The sequence below is a fragment of the Phocoena phocoena genome, chromosome 10, assembly GCF_963924675.1.
Source record: "Phocoena phocoena chromosome 10, mPhoPho1.1, whole genome shotgun sequence".
NCBI classification, from domain to species: Eukaryota; Metazoa; Chordata; class Mammalia; order Artiodactyla; family Phocoenidae; genus Phocoena; species Phocoena phocoena.
Genome location: NC_089228.1, coordinates 38974475 through 38989890, shown reverse-complemented (window position 1 = coordinate 38989890; position 15416 = coordinate 38974475). Strand labels below are relative to the sequence as shown.

General features: G+C 49.1%; 2 protein-coding genes across 3 annotated transcripts in view; both read right to left on the bottom strand.

The window, feature by feature from the left end:
- QRICH1 (glutamine rich 1) overlaps window positions 1–6298 on the bottom strand; it is a 53353-nt gene extending 47055 nt beyond the window's left edge. Inside the window, exon 1 of the mRNA XM_065885241.1 lies at window positions 6143–6298. The gene's annotated coding sequence lies outside the window, so the exon portion shown is untranslated. The remainder of the gene's footprint in view (window positions 1–6142) is intronic.
- Window positions 6299–7497: 1199 nt separating this feature from the next.
- QARS1 (glutaminyl-tRNA synthetase 1) lies at window positions 7498–15053 on the bottom strand. 2 transcript variants are annotated; one of them, XM_065886411.1, is made up of 24 exons: window positions 14882–15053; window positions 14589–14736; window positions 14107–14216; window positions 13875–13950; window positions 13600–13664; window positions 12991–13044; window positions 12805–12865; window positions 12396–12467; window positions 11432–11517; window positions 11180–11266; window positions 10641–10740; window positions 10448–10526; window positions 10258–10366; window positions 10028–10158; window positions 9829–9921; window positions 9578–9715; window positions 9404–9491; window positions 9171–9314; window positions 8928–9032; window positions 8646–8738; window positions 8404–8531; window positions 8244–8310; window positions 8044–8169; window positions 7498–7632 (listed from the first exon to the last, which is right to left on the bottom strand). In XM_065886411.1, the coding sequence occupies exons 1-24, from the start codon at window positions 14996–14998 to the stop codon at window positions 7582–7584; spliced, it is 2328 nt and encodes a 775-aa protein (XP_065742483.1). In that variant the 5' UTR covers window positions 14999–15053; the 3' UTR covers window positions 7498–7581. The 2 variants fall into 2 exon arrangements, with proteins under 2 accessions (XP_065742483.1, XP_065742484.1); XM_065886412.1 differs by having other exon boundaries at window positions 14622–14736; window positions 14882–14998.
- Window positions 15054–15416: the final 363 nt, after the last annotated feature.

Below are 15416 nucleotides of genomic sequence, written 5' to 3'. Positions count from 1 at the left end.
AGTAGGGAAAATTCTATAAAACTTAGAAAACATTGATAAAGGTTCATACACAGGTTCACTATATTCTCCTCTGTTCTTATGAAAATATTTGAAATATTCTATGACAAAATCACCTTTTGGTTTATAGCTAGCCATGTATTTTAAGTAGTTGAGACTCCAAAGTTATAAAACCTTCTGCAGTGCTCCAACCTTACAGTCTACTGTTGGCTCTAAGCAGAAGCTACTACTACCCAATTCCCATTGCTTTTTCCTTTCACTAAGCCCCCAAGAGGTTCTTCACTGACTGTACAAGTCCAAAGAATCATCTGAAAACCACTAAATGAGAGGAAGCTAAATATTAACAAATAATGAATTCAATGGAGAACTTAAAAAATATATAACAGAAAAGGCCAATTTGAAAGAATATTCCAATCTGCTCATTTATACACAAGGCTTCATTTCTTGTTCTTTTAACCTGCTCACTTGGCAGTATCTACCAGACTGACACATCCCAATAATGAAAGCACACTAAGTCAGCACTTGACCTGACACAAAAGTGCTGCCAGAGGGGGGCTGGGGGGGGGGGGGGGGAAGCTTCAGAAATACATTTAAATATGTGAGACCAGTCAGTGAGTAAAAGACAACACTGAGAAAAATTAAACATATTCTCAATAGTGGTGATAGGTTCTTCCTTTGCTTTTATGCTCAGAAAAAGTCTGCCTTTACCATAAACTCATTCACTTACAATTTTTAAATTTACAATGTAATTATTTATACTATGCTTTGATCCATTTAGAATTTATTTTGCACAGTGTGAGGTAAAAGCCTAATTTTATTTCCAAAGACCCAACAACCCTGTATCATTTACTGAATTACTGAAATTTCTTTGCCCGCTGATTTAAAATGCCACTGATTGTATATCAAATTCATATAAAGAAGGTCTGCTTCCAAGCTTTTTCTGTGATTCCACAGATCCTTCTGTAATACAGTAATTAAAAAAAAAAAAAGCATGTTAATACCTAGAAGATCCACCTTCCCGCAACAAAACGTTTGGTTTTAAAATAAAAAAATTTAGTGACACAGAAGACACATTACGTGGGAAAGGGGAGGCCAATACAATTGTATTTATATATCCCAGTATGGTTTAATTATGTACCCAAGAAGAAAAACTGGCATAACAGCAGTTATGCCTGGGTAGTATGGAATAATAGAGGACTTAAATTTCTTCCTGTTTGATACACTCCTCTATTTTCTGCAATTTGTATTAAACCAAAGACAGTTAAAAAGTAATCCTTTTTGCATAGTGGTTATACCACAATAACAGTCAGTAACAGACACACAAACAATTCTGGTTGTTCATAGTTTGATTTTTCCCTCAAAATCTGAAACTCTGAAAGACAAAACCATCAAGCAACAGAAGCTTGCATAATAATGAAGACTGTTAAATTCAAGATGTTGCTCACCAGATACATAAGGCTGAGCCTTGGTAAAAGAGAAAGAAAAATGGATAAACTTAATGAAACTACACTCTATAACCCCCAAACAAAGAAGATTCTTAATTAGCCCCAAGTCAAAGACTCAGTGAGGAGCATTAAGTAAACTGATGAACTAAAATACTTCTCAAAAACATGAAGCTGGAGGGATAGTTGAGTACTCCCAATTTCCGGGAATCAGAAATGGAGGGGAAAACACTCTGGGGCTCTTTGGGGTGGAGTCTGTAGCCAAGCATTTGCTTCTGAATACTTCAAGCATAGCTGCTTTGCAAAACAATAGACAAACCAACCCCCCCACCAACAGACCTAGGAAATTTTCACTACAACCGCACACATGTTTACTGGTTATTTCCCCTGTACTTCCTTCTACTGGAGCTTAGCACAGTGCCGGACAAAGAGCAGGCCCTCAGTATACCAAGGTTATCATTATTCTAATTATTTTATCTCTAGTACACAAGAGGAAAAGGTTACTCCAAAACAACAATCTATTACATTTCTGTTTGCTAATTTTTTCCTATTTCAGTACTAAGGGAAGGCCTAAGTACTCAGGGGAGTCATCCCTTCTTGGGTCCCCTCGAATCTGCTACCTCTTCCCGGCCCCCATGCAACTCTGCAGGGTGGGTCTTGAATATGTGATGAACTAAGAGAAGACATTCAGAGCTGCCTCAGGGCCCTACCTCTTCCTGTTTACCCAATGGTCAAGCTCTTGGGCCCCTCTTAAGGCTCACATCTACTAGCAATGGTTCCTCATAGCTTAGTTCTGGTTTGAAGAACACATTCACATGAAAAAAACATCAATTTCCATTTTAAGGAGTCACAGTCACATTTGTCCTAATTAACATAAGGAGTCATTTCAAAGAAGCAGATGGGGAGAAAACAGTTCTATTCTTAAAGATACTAACCCACCACACGGTTTGTGATAGAAATTATCCCATTAGTACATCCATCTGCCCCATGCCTTCACTAGACAGAGAAGTCCCTGATATAGGGGCATTTTCACCATGGTTCTATTTCTGGACAATACACTTTCAACCAGAAACTTAAACTCATATTCCTATCAATGACTGATGAGCTGTAACCTGGCACAACTGTTCGCATTATCTAGTGAAGTTTGAAAACGTCCATTCCATATGACCCAGCAAATTCTATCCCTATATGTACATGACACACATCTATACAACTGAACTTAACCAAGAATGTTCATAGTAGCATTGTTAATAGCCCCAAACTGGAAGGAATCTAGATGTCTATCAATAATAGAGTGAATAAATTATGGTTTGTTCAAACAGCAGACTACTATACAGAAATTGGAATGAATGAACTACAGCTGCACACAACGTGGATGAATGTCACAAGCACAATGCTAGAATAAGATACAAAACAGCATGACTCCATTTATATAAAATACAAAATTAAATAAAACTAGGTTGTTGAAGGATACGAAGGTAGTAATAAGAAAAACAAAGAACATGATTATCACAGAATTCAGAATAGTCATTGTCTCTAGGGAATGAGAGGCTGTAACCAGGAAGGGACCCATGAAGGGTTCAGAAGTGCTGGCATTGTTCTATTTCTTGAAGAGGTGCTAGTTACACAGTGGTTCACTTTATAATTTTTCATTAAATTGTATACAGATCTACTGAATTAATATGTATAGACAGATATTTCAAACGCACATGCAAAAAAGAGCTTTCTGACACAGTCCACCAGCTCTACCTACAGTTTTGCCCCAGCCTAAAGTGTGACAACAAAGGACCATTCTTTTCCCCTTTTCAGCAAAGCAAGGGGTTAATCTATCATTTCTTCATGCAGCTACAATTAGAAATCACAATCCAATGTGACAATTAGGAAAAAACTAGTGGAGCATTTAAGTGAAGCCTGGAAAGGACTTAAAACCTCTGGAACAAAATGCAGGGCAACTACCTACAAAGAAATTGAAAAGAACAGGTGTTCATATAACACTTCATTCTGAGGCTGAGGAACAAAAGACCATTACAGATAAACGGTGGTCATTTAAAAAGTACACTAGCGGGCTTCCCTGGTGGCGCAGTGGTTAAGAATCCGCCTGCCAATGCAGGGTACACAGGTTTGAGCCCTGATCCAGGAAGATTCCCACATGTCACGGAGCAACTAAGCCTGTGCGCCACAACTACTGAGCCTGCGCTCTAGAGCCCACGAACCACAACTACTGAAGCCCACACGCCTAGAGCCCGTGCTCCGCAACAAGAGAAGACACTAAAATGAGAAGCCCGCGCACCACAACGAAGAGTAGCCCCCACTCGTCACAACTAGAGAAAGCCCGCGCACAGCAACAAAGACCCAACGCAGCCAAAAATAAATTAATTAATAAAAAATATAAATTAATTAATTTAATTAAATTAAAATAAAAAATACACAAGCAAGAAGCATGGCATTTCAAAGACAAACTTGTACTTGATTAAATTAAAAGAAGGCACGCAAACTTGAAGAAAGAAATCCCTGATTCTGAAGCTGTCATGATGGAGGATAGCCACACCCAGAGCCCCTAACTTTGGTTACCTTTTGGAGCAATTCAGATTTACATAAAACTTCAACCACAATTTGATCTTTCCTTTAAAATGGCAACATAAGTGGAAAGGGGTTGTGGAAAGGCAGAGATTCATGGAGAGGTACACAAAACAGAGGACTGGAAGCAGGACATCTTTTAACAGGGAAATCTTAGTTAATGAGCTTATGAAAAAATATTATCTACAGACACCAATTTAAAAGGCAGACCTCAAACGTAATGATTAAAAATTCCAGAAAAAGCAGGCCTAAATGGTGTATTAATATTTTAAGTGTATCCTAGATAAACTTGACTGCTTGTCTTTGAACCATTTGGATCCTTAGAAAAGCTGATGCCTTGTCATGCTAAAACCTGAAAGTTGCACTGACTTACATTTTAAGAGGAAAGAACTGTTCAAGCAGCAAACTGGCTGGCTTCAAAGATGCAGTTCTCCCACATATTCAATTTTCCAGCACCTACTAATTTCTGGCAGACAGCACCCAGAATGACTGGCAGGATTTCTAACGTTTCAATATCACCAGGAAAAAAACTGCACACATATTTCCAGCATATGAATAATTCTAACTCACCAGTCACCATGTTGCATGCATTTCTGGTGCTTGTCCTGAGTTCTTAAGATCTGTAACATTCTAAAGAAGACAGAACAAAGAAGTTCCTTCCATTCTCAGCCTCTTTTTAAATTTTAAGCTTGTTCTTAAAATAATACAGTATATTAGGAGTTTTCTAATAATACAGTATTTTTAGGTAGTTTTCTACCCCCACCATTTTCAAATTTAATTGCTAATTTTAGTTCCACTTAGTTTCTTTTTCCTTAAATTTAATGAAGCAAGACTATAAAACATAAACTAGCACATATTTTGTCTTAGAAAAAAGAAGTACCTACTTCTCTGGACAAATCTAGAACTCCCCTGGCACCAGAACACAGCGCTGGGATTTAAAAAAATAAAAAAGCTGAAAAGGATTGAAATCCTGTATCAAAAGTGACTTTTGCAGGCAGATTTCTGATCTGCTTGGGATCTTCGGACTTACAAATGAAGACAAAGCACTGATTATCAGATTGTTCAATTTCGTTCTGAGCAACTTTTTGGCTGAGCAATAGCGGGCCCTTTAACCTAACAGAGTACGTAAGCCCCTCCCAACCAAACAGAGGAAAAGGCTGCATTTCAGGATTTAAAGTGGCAATTTACAGCTTGGGTAGTTTCACAGCGTCCACAGACGTGGATCCCCTTACGGAGCGCACAGAGGTGACGTCTAAGAACTGCGCTTTAATGAAAAATTACTTTCTAATGACAAGAAAACAAATACCACTGAAGGGCCTTTTAGGATTTGCCTTCCCTCTCCAGCACAAAGCATCAAAACAAGGTGAGGAAGTCGAAGGGGTTCGCTGCCCTCACAGACGAACAGAGCTCGGTTTCAGAATCAGGGTAGCACCCTCCCAAGTACCCACCCTGCACATGGGCCTCGGGACACCTCATTCTTAGAGAGCCAGCAATCTCGCCCACTTCGCAGAGGAGCGGGGCCGCAAGCCAGACCGCAAAGCAGGTTGGTTTCTCCTCAGGCCTAGGCCCCGTTGGTCCGGGGACGTCACCTGAGCAGGAAGGGTCCAACCCACAACCTTCTCCAAACTGCAAGCTGCCCGCCCGCCGTCCCTCCCCGCAGCAGGGGTGTCCTGCGCGCCCGCGCAGCGGTGCCGCCACCCAACAGCAGGCCGCGCGCCTGCCCGCGACCCCCGACTTCGGGGCGCGCGCCCCAGAAAGCCGCTCTGGTCGACGGGCTGCAACTCCAGGAGCCGAGATATCCGCGTCGGGAACGCGCACGTCAGCGGCCACGAGCACCGGGAGGGCCGCACAGCGCGCGCGCCCCCGAGCATATAAACAGCCCCGGCTGCGCGCGCCCACCAGCGCGCATTCGCGCGCCGAGCCCACCCGAATCCCCGAACCGCCCCTCCCCCACCCAGGGGGCGGGGGCGTGCGAGCCCTGGGTCTTTCTCGGCTCCGGAGCCGCCCCGAGGTCTCCAGGGCCCAGCGGCAGCGGCCCGCCCGCCCCCGCCCGCCGTTGTGTGGGGTGGGCCCGCTGTCTCAGGCCCGCAACCCCGCCATATCCCTGCCCCCACTGGAGCCCTCACCCGGCGACGTCGCCGCCGCCGCCGCCGCCGCCGTTCTACCCGCCGGCCCCGCCGCACCGCTCGGGGCCCCGGTTCTGCCGTCGCCGCTCCAAGACCGACAGGATTTTCCCCTCACAGCTCCCTGGGCGCCATCTTACATTCAACCCTCACAGCCAATGAGTGCCGAAAGCCTTTCTCGCGATGATTGGAGCGTCGAATCCCGCGAGAACTAAGGCTGCCTCCTGGCCAGACTTAAAGGGAACGCTTCTGCAGAGGAGAGAGGCCGAGCCTAGGGCTGCAGTAGTGGCAGGAGCCCGGGGCGTAGGGCGGAGCGTACCGCCCTCAGTCGCCCCTCCATGTGGGGCGGAGCCAGGGCCGGAGATCGGCGTAGCCCTGGAGCCTGGGCAGGCCTGGGCTTGAAGCTTACTCTCAGGACCTTTCTGCCGCCTGCAAGGGCCTCCTTCTCGCAGCCTCACGCGGTGCGGAGACCAGCCTCTTACTTAAGGTGGCCCCCACAGCCTCTGACCTAGGCCTGGCGCCTCCAGCCGCACCCCACCTGGGAAGCCCCGGGTCACTCTCCTCCAGGAGTCCCTAGCATCTGGGACCAACCCCTCACCCTCTACCTGCTGTCATCCTAATTCAGCCTTCCGCAGTCCAGTCCACCTTAAAGCGGGCCTCGGGTAGCCTGGTGTTTGTATACAGGGAAAATGTGGAGGGTGTTAAAGCTGCAGGCACACACCAGCTTCACCAGTAGCCCACACTGCCCCAGAGGGGCATAGACGATCATACTGTTTCTTAAAAAGGCCTCTGGAGCTTTGCACTTGTTCATCCTTCCCTGGCAAACTCCTAGTCCTTTGGGGTTCCCCTCAGGAGTCACTTCTGAGAGTAGTCTTCAGAGGCCCAGGCTGGGTCAGAAACCTCCTCCAGCCTCACACAGGCCCCAAGGAGACATCTGCACAATACCTGGTCGCCCTCTGTCTCCCCAACTAGGTGGTGGACTTTGAAGGCCACCACACAGGTGTTCCTCATCTCACTGTGCCTGGCACATAGTAGGTACTCAATAATTATTTTTTAATGACTGTACTAGTAGCCAGGCCTCTCCATCTGCCTAGGCATGCAGGCAGACACAAACCTTCCAGGTCCCTCTGACACAGGGCTCCTAACACTGGAGCAGCATCCCAGGACCCACCATTCCCTCAGACCAGGTGCAGAAGATAACGAATCAGGCCCAGGCCTCAGCCCTCGAGCATCAAGAAGTGCACCAGTGGTTTCAAAGCTGTCAGTACTGCTCTGTGTGTAGCGTACCTTCCCCCTCCCTGAGCATGACTCTAAGGCCCTTGGGTGCCAGGAGACCAGAGAGATAACACAGACCCCAGGGGGATTTAGCTGTTCTTTATTAACATGGAGTCTGGGTACCCCTCGCCTCCAGAAGGTTGAGGTAGGTCCACAGGACTTCCAGTTCACACTTTTCCTGGGTCCTCCTTCAGTGTGACGGTCCGGTTGAAGACAAGCTGGAGGGCAGAGGGGGAGGAATGACCACCAAGCCAGAACCAGGCCAGAAGGCCTAAGTGGGTCTCACCAGACAACCCCACTCCAACCCTCACTTCATCCCAGAGGAGCTGAGGGCCAAGAAACTCTAGTTACCAGTAACTTTTTGACTTTGGCTAAAGGACTGGATGGCTCTGGGTCTCCATTTTATATGAATTATAACAATCCCTATGCCTGTCCCCTACCTTGAGGAATAAGAAAGGGTTCATACAAAATTTTGTGCACGGACTTAACCTCTGAGCCTGTTTCCTCATTGGTAGAACATGAACCCCACCTCAGGTGGTGAAAATTAAGTAAGGAAATGTCAGCAAAGTGCTTGGCACAGAGAATGGCAGCCACCACCATCATTGTTGCGGAAAGGTAAATTCAAGCACCTGTCCCTGGCGGCTGTCTGGATCCACAGAAAAGTAACCAAGCCGCTCAAACTGGAACTTGTCAAAGGGCTTTGCCAGGGCCACAGAACAGTCCACTAATGCTGGCTCGACCACTTGTAGTGATGCCTGTGGGCAGAGAACTCAGGTGGCCATCCAGCCAGAAAGGCCCACTACCCTCACCCCATACCCCATGAGCCTACCGGGTTCAAGTCACTTAAGAATCCACCAGGCACCTCAGCAGGATCCTCAGGGTTCTTGTGCTGAAATCTGCAGCCAGAGTAAAGGTCAGACTCCAGCTGGGCAGCCACAGCAAGCAATGCCCATCTTGTACCTGCCCCAACACCAGCTCTGTTCACTCACAGTCGCTCGTAGAGGCGAATCTCACACGTCAGAGGCTGTGATACCCAGTGAATAAATGCCTTGGGCTTTTCTCCAGCATCTGCCCGTCTGCAGGTCACCTCAAGGCTTTCCACACAGCCACTGGGGCCCTGGAAGTCAAGGGGCCTGCAATCAGACTTGGACACCACTACCAAGACTGCAAGCTGCAACCAGATCCTCACCCCAGCAGGCACTGTGGTAGGAAGGCTGCAGCTGGCCCTCACCTTGACAACATGCTGCAGCTCGATGATGTAGCCTGTATGCCTCAGGCCCACGGGCTGGCCCCATGCCAGGCGCTTATAGCCTGGCTCTGGCTCCTAGAGGTAGGAAGTGGGGTGGACACAAGAGGCTGCAAGGGTCGGGCAGGTACAAGAGGCTTCTCCCACCCCTAAGTCTGGCAAGGATTGGTTTGACTGAAGCAGGGAGTAGATGGACTGATAGAAGAAGAGATGAAGGGCCCTCAGGACTGAGCCCAGGAACAAACAGGACCCTTCACCCCTGTTCACCTCTTTGAAGTCAGTCCTTTCAATGAAGACAATGGGTCCAAAGGGAATCTGATGGAAGCCCTTGGTCTCATCAGCTGGGAAGTTTGGTACCTGAATGTCCAAGGACTATAGTAGGAGATAAGTGTCTGAGTCACACTAGGCACTGGGATTCCCACACCTAAACCCAGGTGCAACCCCCAGCACACACACACACACACACACACACACACACACACACACTCTCTCTCTCTGAAGGAGACTTACCTTGGCAGCAGGAAAATTGGTGATGACCACTTGTAATGGCTCCAACACAGCCATGGCCCGAGGGGCTGTGTCATTCAGCACATCACGCACACAGGCTTCTAGCAGATGTGGTTCCATTGTGGTCTGTGCCACTGTCACTCCCACCTAGCAGGAAAGGACAGCATCAGTCACAGCCACAACCACATACTACTGTGCTCAGACCCCACCTGCCCACTCAGCCCACTCGGCTATACCCGAGCACAGAAGTTGTTGATGGCCTCAGGCGGGAAGCCCCTCCGACGTAAGGCTGTGAGCGTGAAGAGCCGTGGGTCATCCCAATCCCTGTGGGCGAGGTGGTGGTGAGAAAACCTATGGCAGCACATGCTACTAGTACCACCAACCTTCATTAGCCAAAAAGCCACACCTACCGCACAGCGCCAGCTGCCACAAGCTGGAGAATCTTCCTCTTAGAGACAACAGCATAGTGCAGATTGAGGCGGCCATACTCCCACTGCACAGGACAATAGACGTCCAGTGCATTGCACAGCCAGAAGTAGGAAGAGCGTCTGGGGTGGGAGGGCAGAGTCAAGACTGGCCACCTCCAACCAGAGAGAGACCGGCAGGAAGGGCTGCTGGAATCCCACTGGCCCTCCCCTCCCCACGGGCCCAGCTCCCTCACCGGGCCTGGAATTCCTTGGTGCAGAGTGAGTGGGTGATATGCTCGATGGAGTCACAGAGGCAGTGTGTGTAGTCATAGGTGGGGTAGATGCACCTGCAGGGCATAGGCAGTGGGCCCCACCATTCGGCCCCACTCTGCCCTACCCATGGCCCACCCGCCACTCTACAACTCCGCAACCCCACCCCAAGTTCACACCAACCAAGTGTCCCCTGTGCGGTGGTGCGGTGTATACTTGACTCGATAGGCCACAGGGTCCATCTTGCCATCCTCCATTACCAGCTTCATCCGCAGTGTGGCCTCACCCTCTGCAAACTTGCCCTTGCGCATTGCCTGAGAGGGAGCAAGGGCTCAGGCTGCCACTCAGCACAAGGGCATCTCATTCTCAGTACCTTGGCCCACCTAGACCCAACTGCACCCCCAGAGCCCCACCTCGAAGAGTAGCAAGGACTCCTCTGTGGGACGGTCTCTCCAGGGTGAGGGCAGTGGGTTGTGGCCTTTGAGCTCCTCTCCTCGCTGGTGGCACACATAGGCCTGACCCCTATGAGGAAGGGGTGTGAATGCCCAGCATGGATGTGCCCTGGTCAGTCTGTCTGGCTCCACATCATGGCTCTGGCCTCACCTGCGGATGAGCTCCTCGGCCCACGCATACAGCTGGTCAAAATAGTTGGAGGCATATGTCACCTTGTAAGGTATGTAACCTGGGGCAGAATGAGATGGTATTAGCAACCAATCAGGGACACCCAATGGCAGGCCATGGCCCAGGGAGAGGCCCACTGATAAGCAGTTCTGCCCAGGCCTTCCCCAACCCATACCCAGCCAGGCCACCATGTCGCAGATGGCAGTGAAGAACTTTGCTTCCTCCTTCTCAGGGTTGGTGTCATCAAAGCGCAGGAAACAGATCCCATTGTTGGCCTAGGAAAGTTGCAGTATCTGTGAGCTCCCACATCATCGGTTCCTACAATCCATCTCATCAAACTGGGACATTCTCAGAGCTCTCCCACATCAGAATTGAAAATATCTTTCACTTACCTTCCTGTATCTAAATGCCCTAATAAACAAGGCATCTCATACTAACGTGGGACACAGCATAGCCTCTTCCTAAGCCCAAGAGGTTGCACTGGGAATTTCCCCAAATGTGAACTCACTGCCTCACCAAGAGTTTTTCCTCAATGAGCCCAATTGGGTGGATTCCTAGGTATCTATCACACATTCCTAGGTATCCCCTCCAAGGCCTCTGTCTGCTCTGGGACACTTTATGGGAGCAGCAGGAAAAGTAGGGATACCTCTCTGGTACCTAGTCATGGGAGCAGCAAGCAGTTATGCTGCTTGCCAAGTCCCCAGACACACCCACCTTGGCATAGCCAAAGTTGAAGTTGATGGCTTTGGCATGTCCAATGTGCAGGATTCCATTGGGTTCTGGCGGGAACCGGGTACGTACCTGAGATAAGAGGAATGGGAGCAGAGAAATCAGGTCAGAGCTCAGACTACACTAAAGGATGACCCTTCCCAGGGAGGCCATGGTGATAGGTAAGGCGGGGTAGTATGGAGGCAGCCCCAGGCAAGTGATGATGGCACTAGCTAGCCTGGCAACACTCCCACACACCTGTCCTCCAGTGATCTCCAGGTGCTGCTTCAGTAGATCCATGGTATGTGGAGTGGTCACATAGCCCGGGGTCTTGTAGTTCTCACCTGCCAGGGCCAGAACAAGCCTGATGATACCAGGCTGCAGCCCAGGGCTCCCTATCCCAGGGACCTGACTACAAGAATTGCTATTAAGATCCAGCCCTCCACAAGAAAAGAAAACCCTCTTACACTGTTGGTGGGAAAGTAAATTGGTGAAGCCATATGGAAAACAGTATGCAGTTTCCTCAAAAAACTAAAAATAGAGTTTCCATATGATCTAGCAATCCCACTAATGGGCATATACTCAGACAAAACTATAATTCAAAAAGATACATGCACCACTACGTTCACAGCAGCACTATTTATAATAGCCAAGACATGGAAACAACCTAAATGTCCACCGTTAGATGAATGGATAAAGATGCGGAACATATATACGATGGAATATTACTCAGACATTAAAAAGAATGAAATAATGCTATTTGCAGCATCATGGATGGACCTAGAGATTATTATACTACGCAAAGTAAGTCAGAAAGACAAATACAATATGATATTACTTATAGGTGGAATCTAAAATACGACATAAATGAACATATCTACAAAACAGACAGACTCACTGACATAAAGAACAGACTTGTGGTTGCCAACGGGGGGAGGAGGGATAAGGGAGGAAAGTACTGGGAGTTTGGGATTAGCAGATGTAAACTATCATATACAAGATGAATAAACAACAAGTTCCTACTGTATAGCACAGGGAACTGTATTCAGTATCCTGTGATAAACCATAATGGAAAAAAATATATGTATGTATAACTGAGTCACTTGGCTGTACAGCAGAAATTAAACACAACATTACAAATCAATTATACTTCAATAAAATTAAAAAAAAAAAAAAAAAAAACAGATCCAGCCCTCCACCGAGTTTCAACCTGCCTGCTCACCAGGCTTGTGGAACTTAAGCGCCTCGCCTCGGAGCTGTTCCATCAGAGACAGGGTCTGAACAACAGCCTCACCTGCAGAGAACAGACCAAGGAAAACTTATTCTCTGGATACAGCTACCACATCCAGTTCAGGGAGGTGCCTGTCGATACTACCCATATTCTGGAACCAGAAGAGAACCAAGCAGTCCCCTCTTCCCCTAACCCCAGAGACAAGAGATACAGAGCCAGACTTCTCAGGCCTCCTCTGACTAGTTTCTGGGTAAAGGAAACACCAGAAATTCCAGTCTTGCAGCAGAAGACAGAGTGTTGATTAAGCCAACGGCCTGAGGAGTCTGGGCTATAATGACCCATCAGGTGGAAAATCCAGATATCAGGGAGTTGAATGTGACAGGAGCCTCAAGCCTCTCACCATTCTCCACCACATCCTTTGCTGCTCTTCGGTCTGTTTCTTCTGGCCGAGCCTTGGCCACCTGAGAGAAGTTCAAAAGTTGGGTCAACGTCTCGGGATCACTGGGGTCAGATACTCCCTTCTCCAGCCTGAAGTTTCACCCTACCCCACCTCATTCCCAGGACCCAAGACCATGCTCAGTCCCACCTTGGGCTTCTTCTCCAGATCAGTCTCCGTCTTGGGACCCAGGAGGTGGAGGACCTGAGCAGAGACCAGAGTCAGAGCTTGGACAGGAGCCCATGACTGACTCAACCCACCCATCCAGCTAAGGGCTTCTTGGTTCTGTCTACTGGCACCACCTTGAAAAACCTACCTAGCCCATCCCACCTCTGCTCCTCACATGGTTCTGCGGCCTCAAATGCTTTTTCCCTCCTGAGGGTCCTGGGCTCAGGTAACAAAAACAGCCATTTACAGAAACGAACTGTGGGCCCAGCATCAAGATATGCCATCTACCTCAACCATCACCCTCTTGTGATTCTCTGCCAGCACACTGAGATGAAGGCCACATCACCCTTATTTACAAGATGAGGAAACTGAGGTTCAGCGTAAAGCAACTCACCCCAACTTAGGCAGAACCCAGAGGCCCAAGTCTTTCACTGTCCAACCGGGTGCTGCTCCCTCTACCCCAAGCTCTACTAACCACCATCAGAATAGGAATAGGCTTTCTTCCCCTTCCACCACTATTTATCCTTCAGTGGACTCTAGACACTGTCTCTGGCAGGGTCTTTGCCTGCTTCAGCTCAAGGAGGCACCCACCTGCATGTCTACTTCATGCTTGATCATTTTGCCATCTGCCCACTTGAGCGCAGCCCGAGCCTCTCCTAGAAATATGGGCAGAGGGAGCTGCAGAAAGGCAAAGCAGGACGTTGCCCACCCTCCTTCCCAAGAAAAGAACCTGGCTGACCTCAAAAACCACAGCCAGACCACTTTTAATGTGTTCCTATTCCTCTTCCCACCTCCCTCTCACCCATGCAGAAGAGACGGCATGACTAGAGAGAATAACATAGTCCCCTGCCCCAGGCCCTGCTCACCCATCAGCAGCCCCATATTGAAATGGTAACGCTCTACTAGGAGCTGGGGTCGGTGGCGATTTATGGCAGCCTCCACCTACAGAAAGCCAAACCATGTGGTTCAGGAAAGTGTCCTTCAGAAATGCTCTAGGAACCCACACCCTCACCCTGGGTCTTCCTGGTTGGAAAGGCTGAGCCACTCCTTTTCAGGTTCAGTGCTAAGGAGGCAACCAATGCCTGGGGAAAGACTCACAGCCTCCTCAATCTGCTCTGGAGTCACCACAACGCCCACGCCGCATTCCTGCTCAAAGACCATGGTGTTGATGGGGTCCAGGGGATGACTCCGCACATACTCAAGGGCAGCTGAAAAAAGAGAGCCAATGAATTTGTGGCATCTCAGCTCCAGGAAGTAGGAAGACAAAGCCCTAATCCGATCCATGAAACCCCAATTAGTTTGGCCTCCTGGGAAATTAAGTCTTGCACCTCTAGAGAAGCCCTGAGGTCACAGGAAAGAAGCGTGTGCTCTGAGGGAAACTCCCTCAGACCTACATTTCTCTAGTCCGTCTCACCAGAGGTGGCCCTCTCCATCCCTCAGTGCCACGGCCTGGGTTTAGAGGGGAATGCAGAACTAATAATGCAGAGAGACGCTGAGGGACTTCGCAGAATGGGTAGATAGGGACCTTGGCTGAGAAGAGGAGTTGGAGGTGGAAGCGGCAGTACAGGCAAGGGTCTCACCGCTCAGCTGGGTCTCCGTATGGATCTTCCTATTGACTATGTAGCTCACGAGGAAAGAGAGACGCCGCGGATCCCGGAGTCGGGAGGCCAAGCCATAGAGCAAGGTCCCGGTAGCCTTGTCGATGGTGCAGCCCAGAGTCTGTTGCGCCTGAGGTCAGAGGAGTTAGGAGATAAGCCCCATGCCCAGTAAGAAAGGCCTGAACAAGAAAAGGTAGGTTGGTTGGGGTCAGGACCCGGCCTGGCGCTGCGTTGGGGAACAGTCGGCAGCCCGGACCAGGGACTTGGGTTCGCACCTGGGTCGCCGCCTCGCGCAGCTGCGCGCTCAGAGCCGTGTTCTTGAGTGTCTCGCGGGCCTTGTGTTCGCTCAGGCCGAGGCCGGTGAAGAGCGACAGGGAGTCCAGAGCTGCCATTGCTGGGACGCCGGAAACCGAAAGAAAACTTTGGGGCCAATCTGCACATTGGCATTAGCTCACTGGCCAATAGGAGAGCGACGCCGTCAGGGAGAGCCAATGGTGTCCTTCCTTGGCTGGAGGGGGCGGGGCTCTCCAGGGTTGTCAGCGCCATTGAAAGGGCAGAGGGCGGCCTTTCCGGCCTTTCAAGGCGTTTCACTTCCGTCTTCGTGCTCCAGGCCACTAGAAGGGGTAGTGGCGACGGGACTTCAGGGGATGATTTGCCGCTGACCTGGAGGGAAGGTGTTCAGCACCAAGGCAGGAGGCAAACATGGGCATGGCTCTTTGCTCTTCGACTTTTCTCCTTCAGCCTTTGGAAACCTCGGGACCATCCCAATTCTGTTCTTGGGAACAAATTTGAGTCACTATCGCGTTTCTG

Coding starts and splice junctions, on each gene's coding strand:
- QARS1 (XM_065886411.1), bottom strand. CDS start 14,998: ATGGCAGCTCTGGACTCCCTGTCGCTCTTCACCGGCCTCGGCCTGAGC. Junction 13,045..13,599: donor AGCATGAAGTAGACATGCAG/GTGGGTGCCTCC, acceptor GTCTCTGCTCAG/GTCCTCCACCTCCTGGGTCC. Junction 11,267..11,431: donor TGGAGATCACTGGAGGACAG/GTGTGTGGGAGT, acceptor CTCTTATCTCAG/GTACGTACCCGGTTCCCGCC.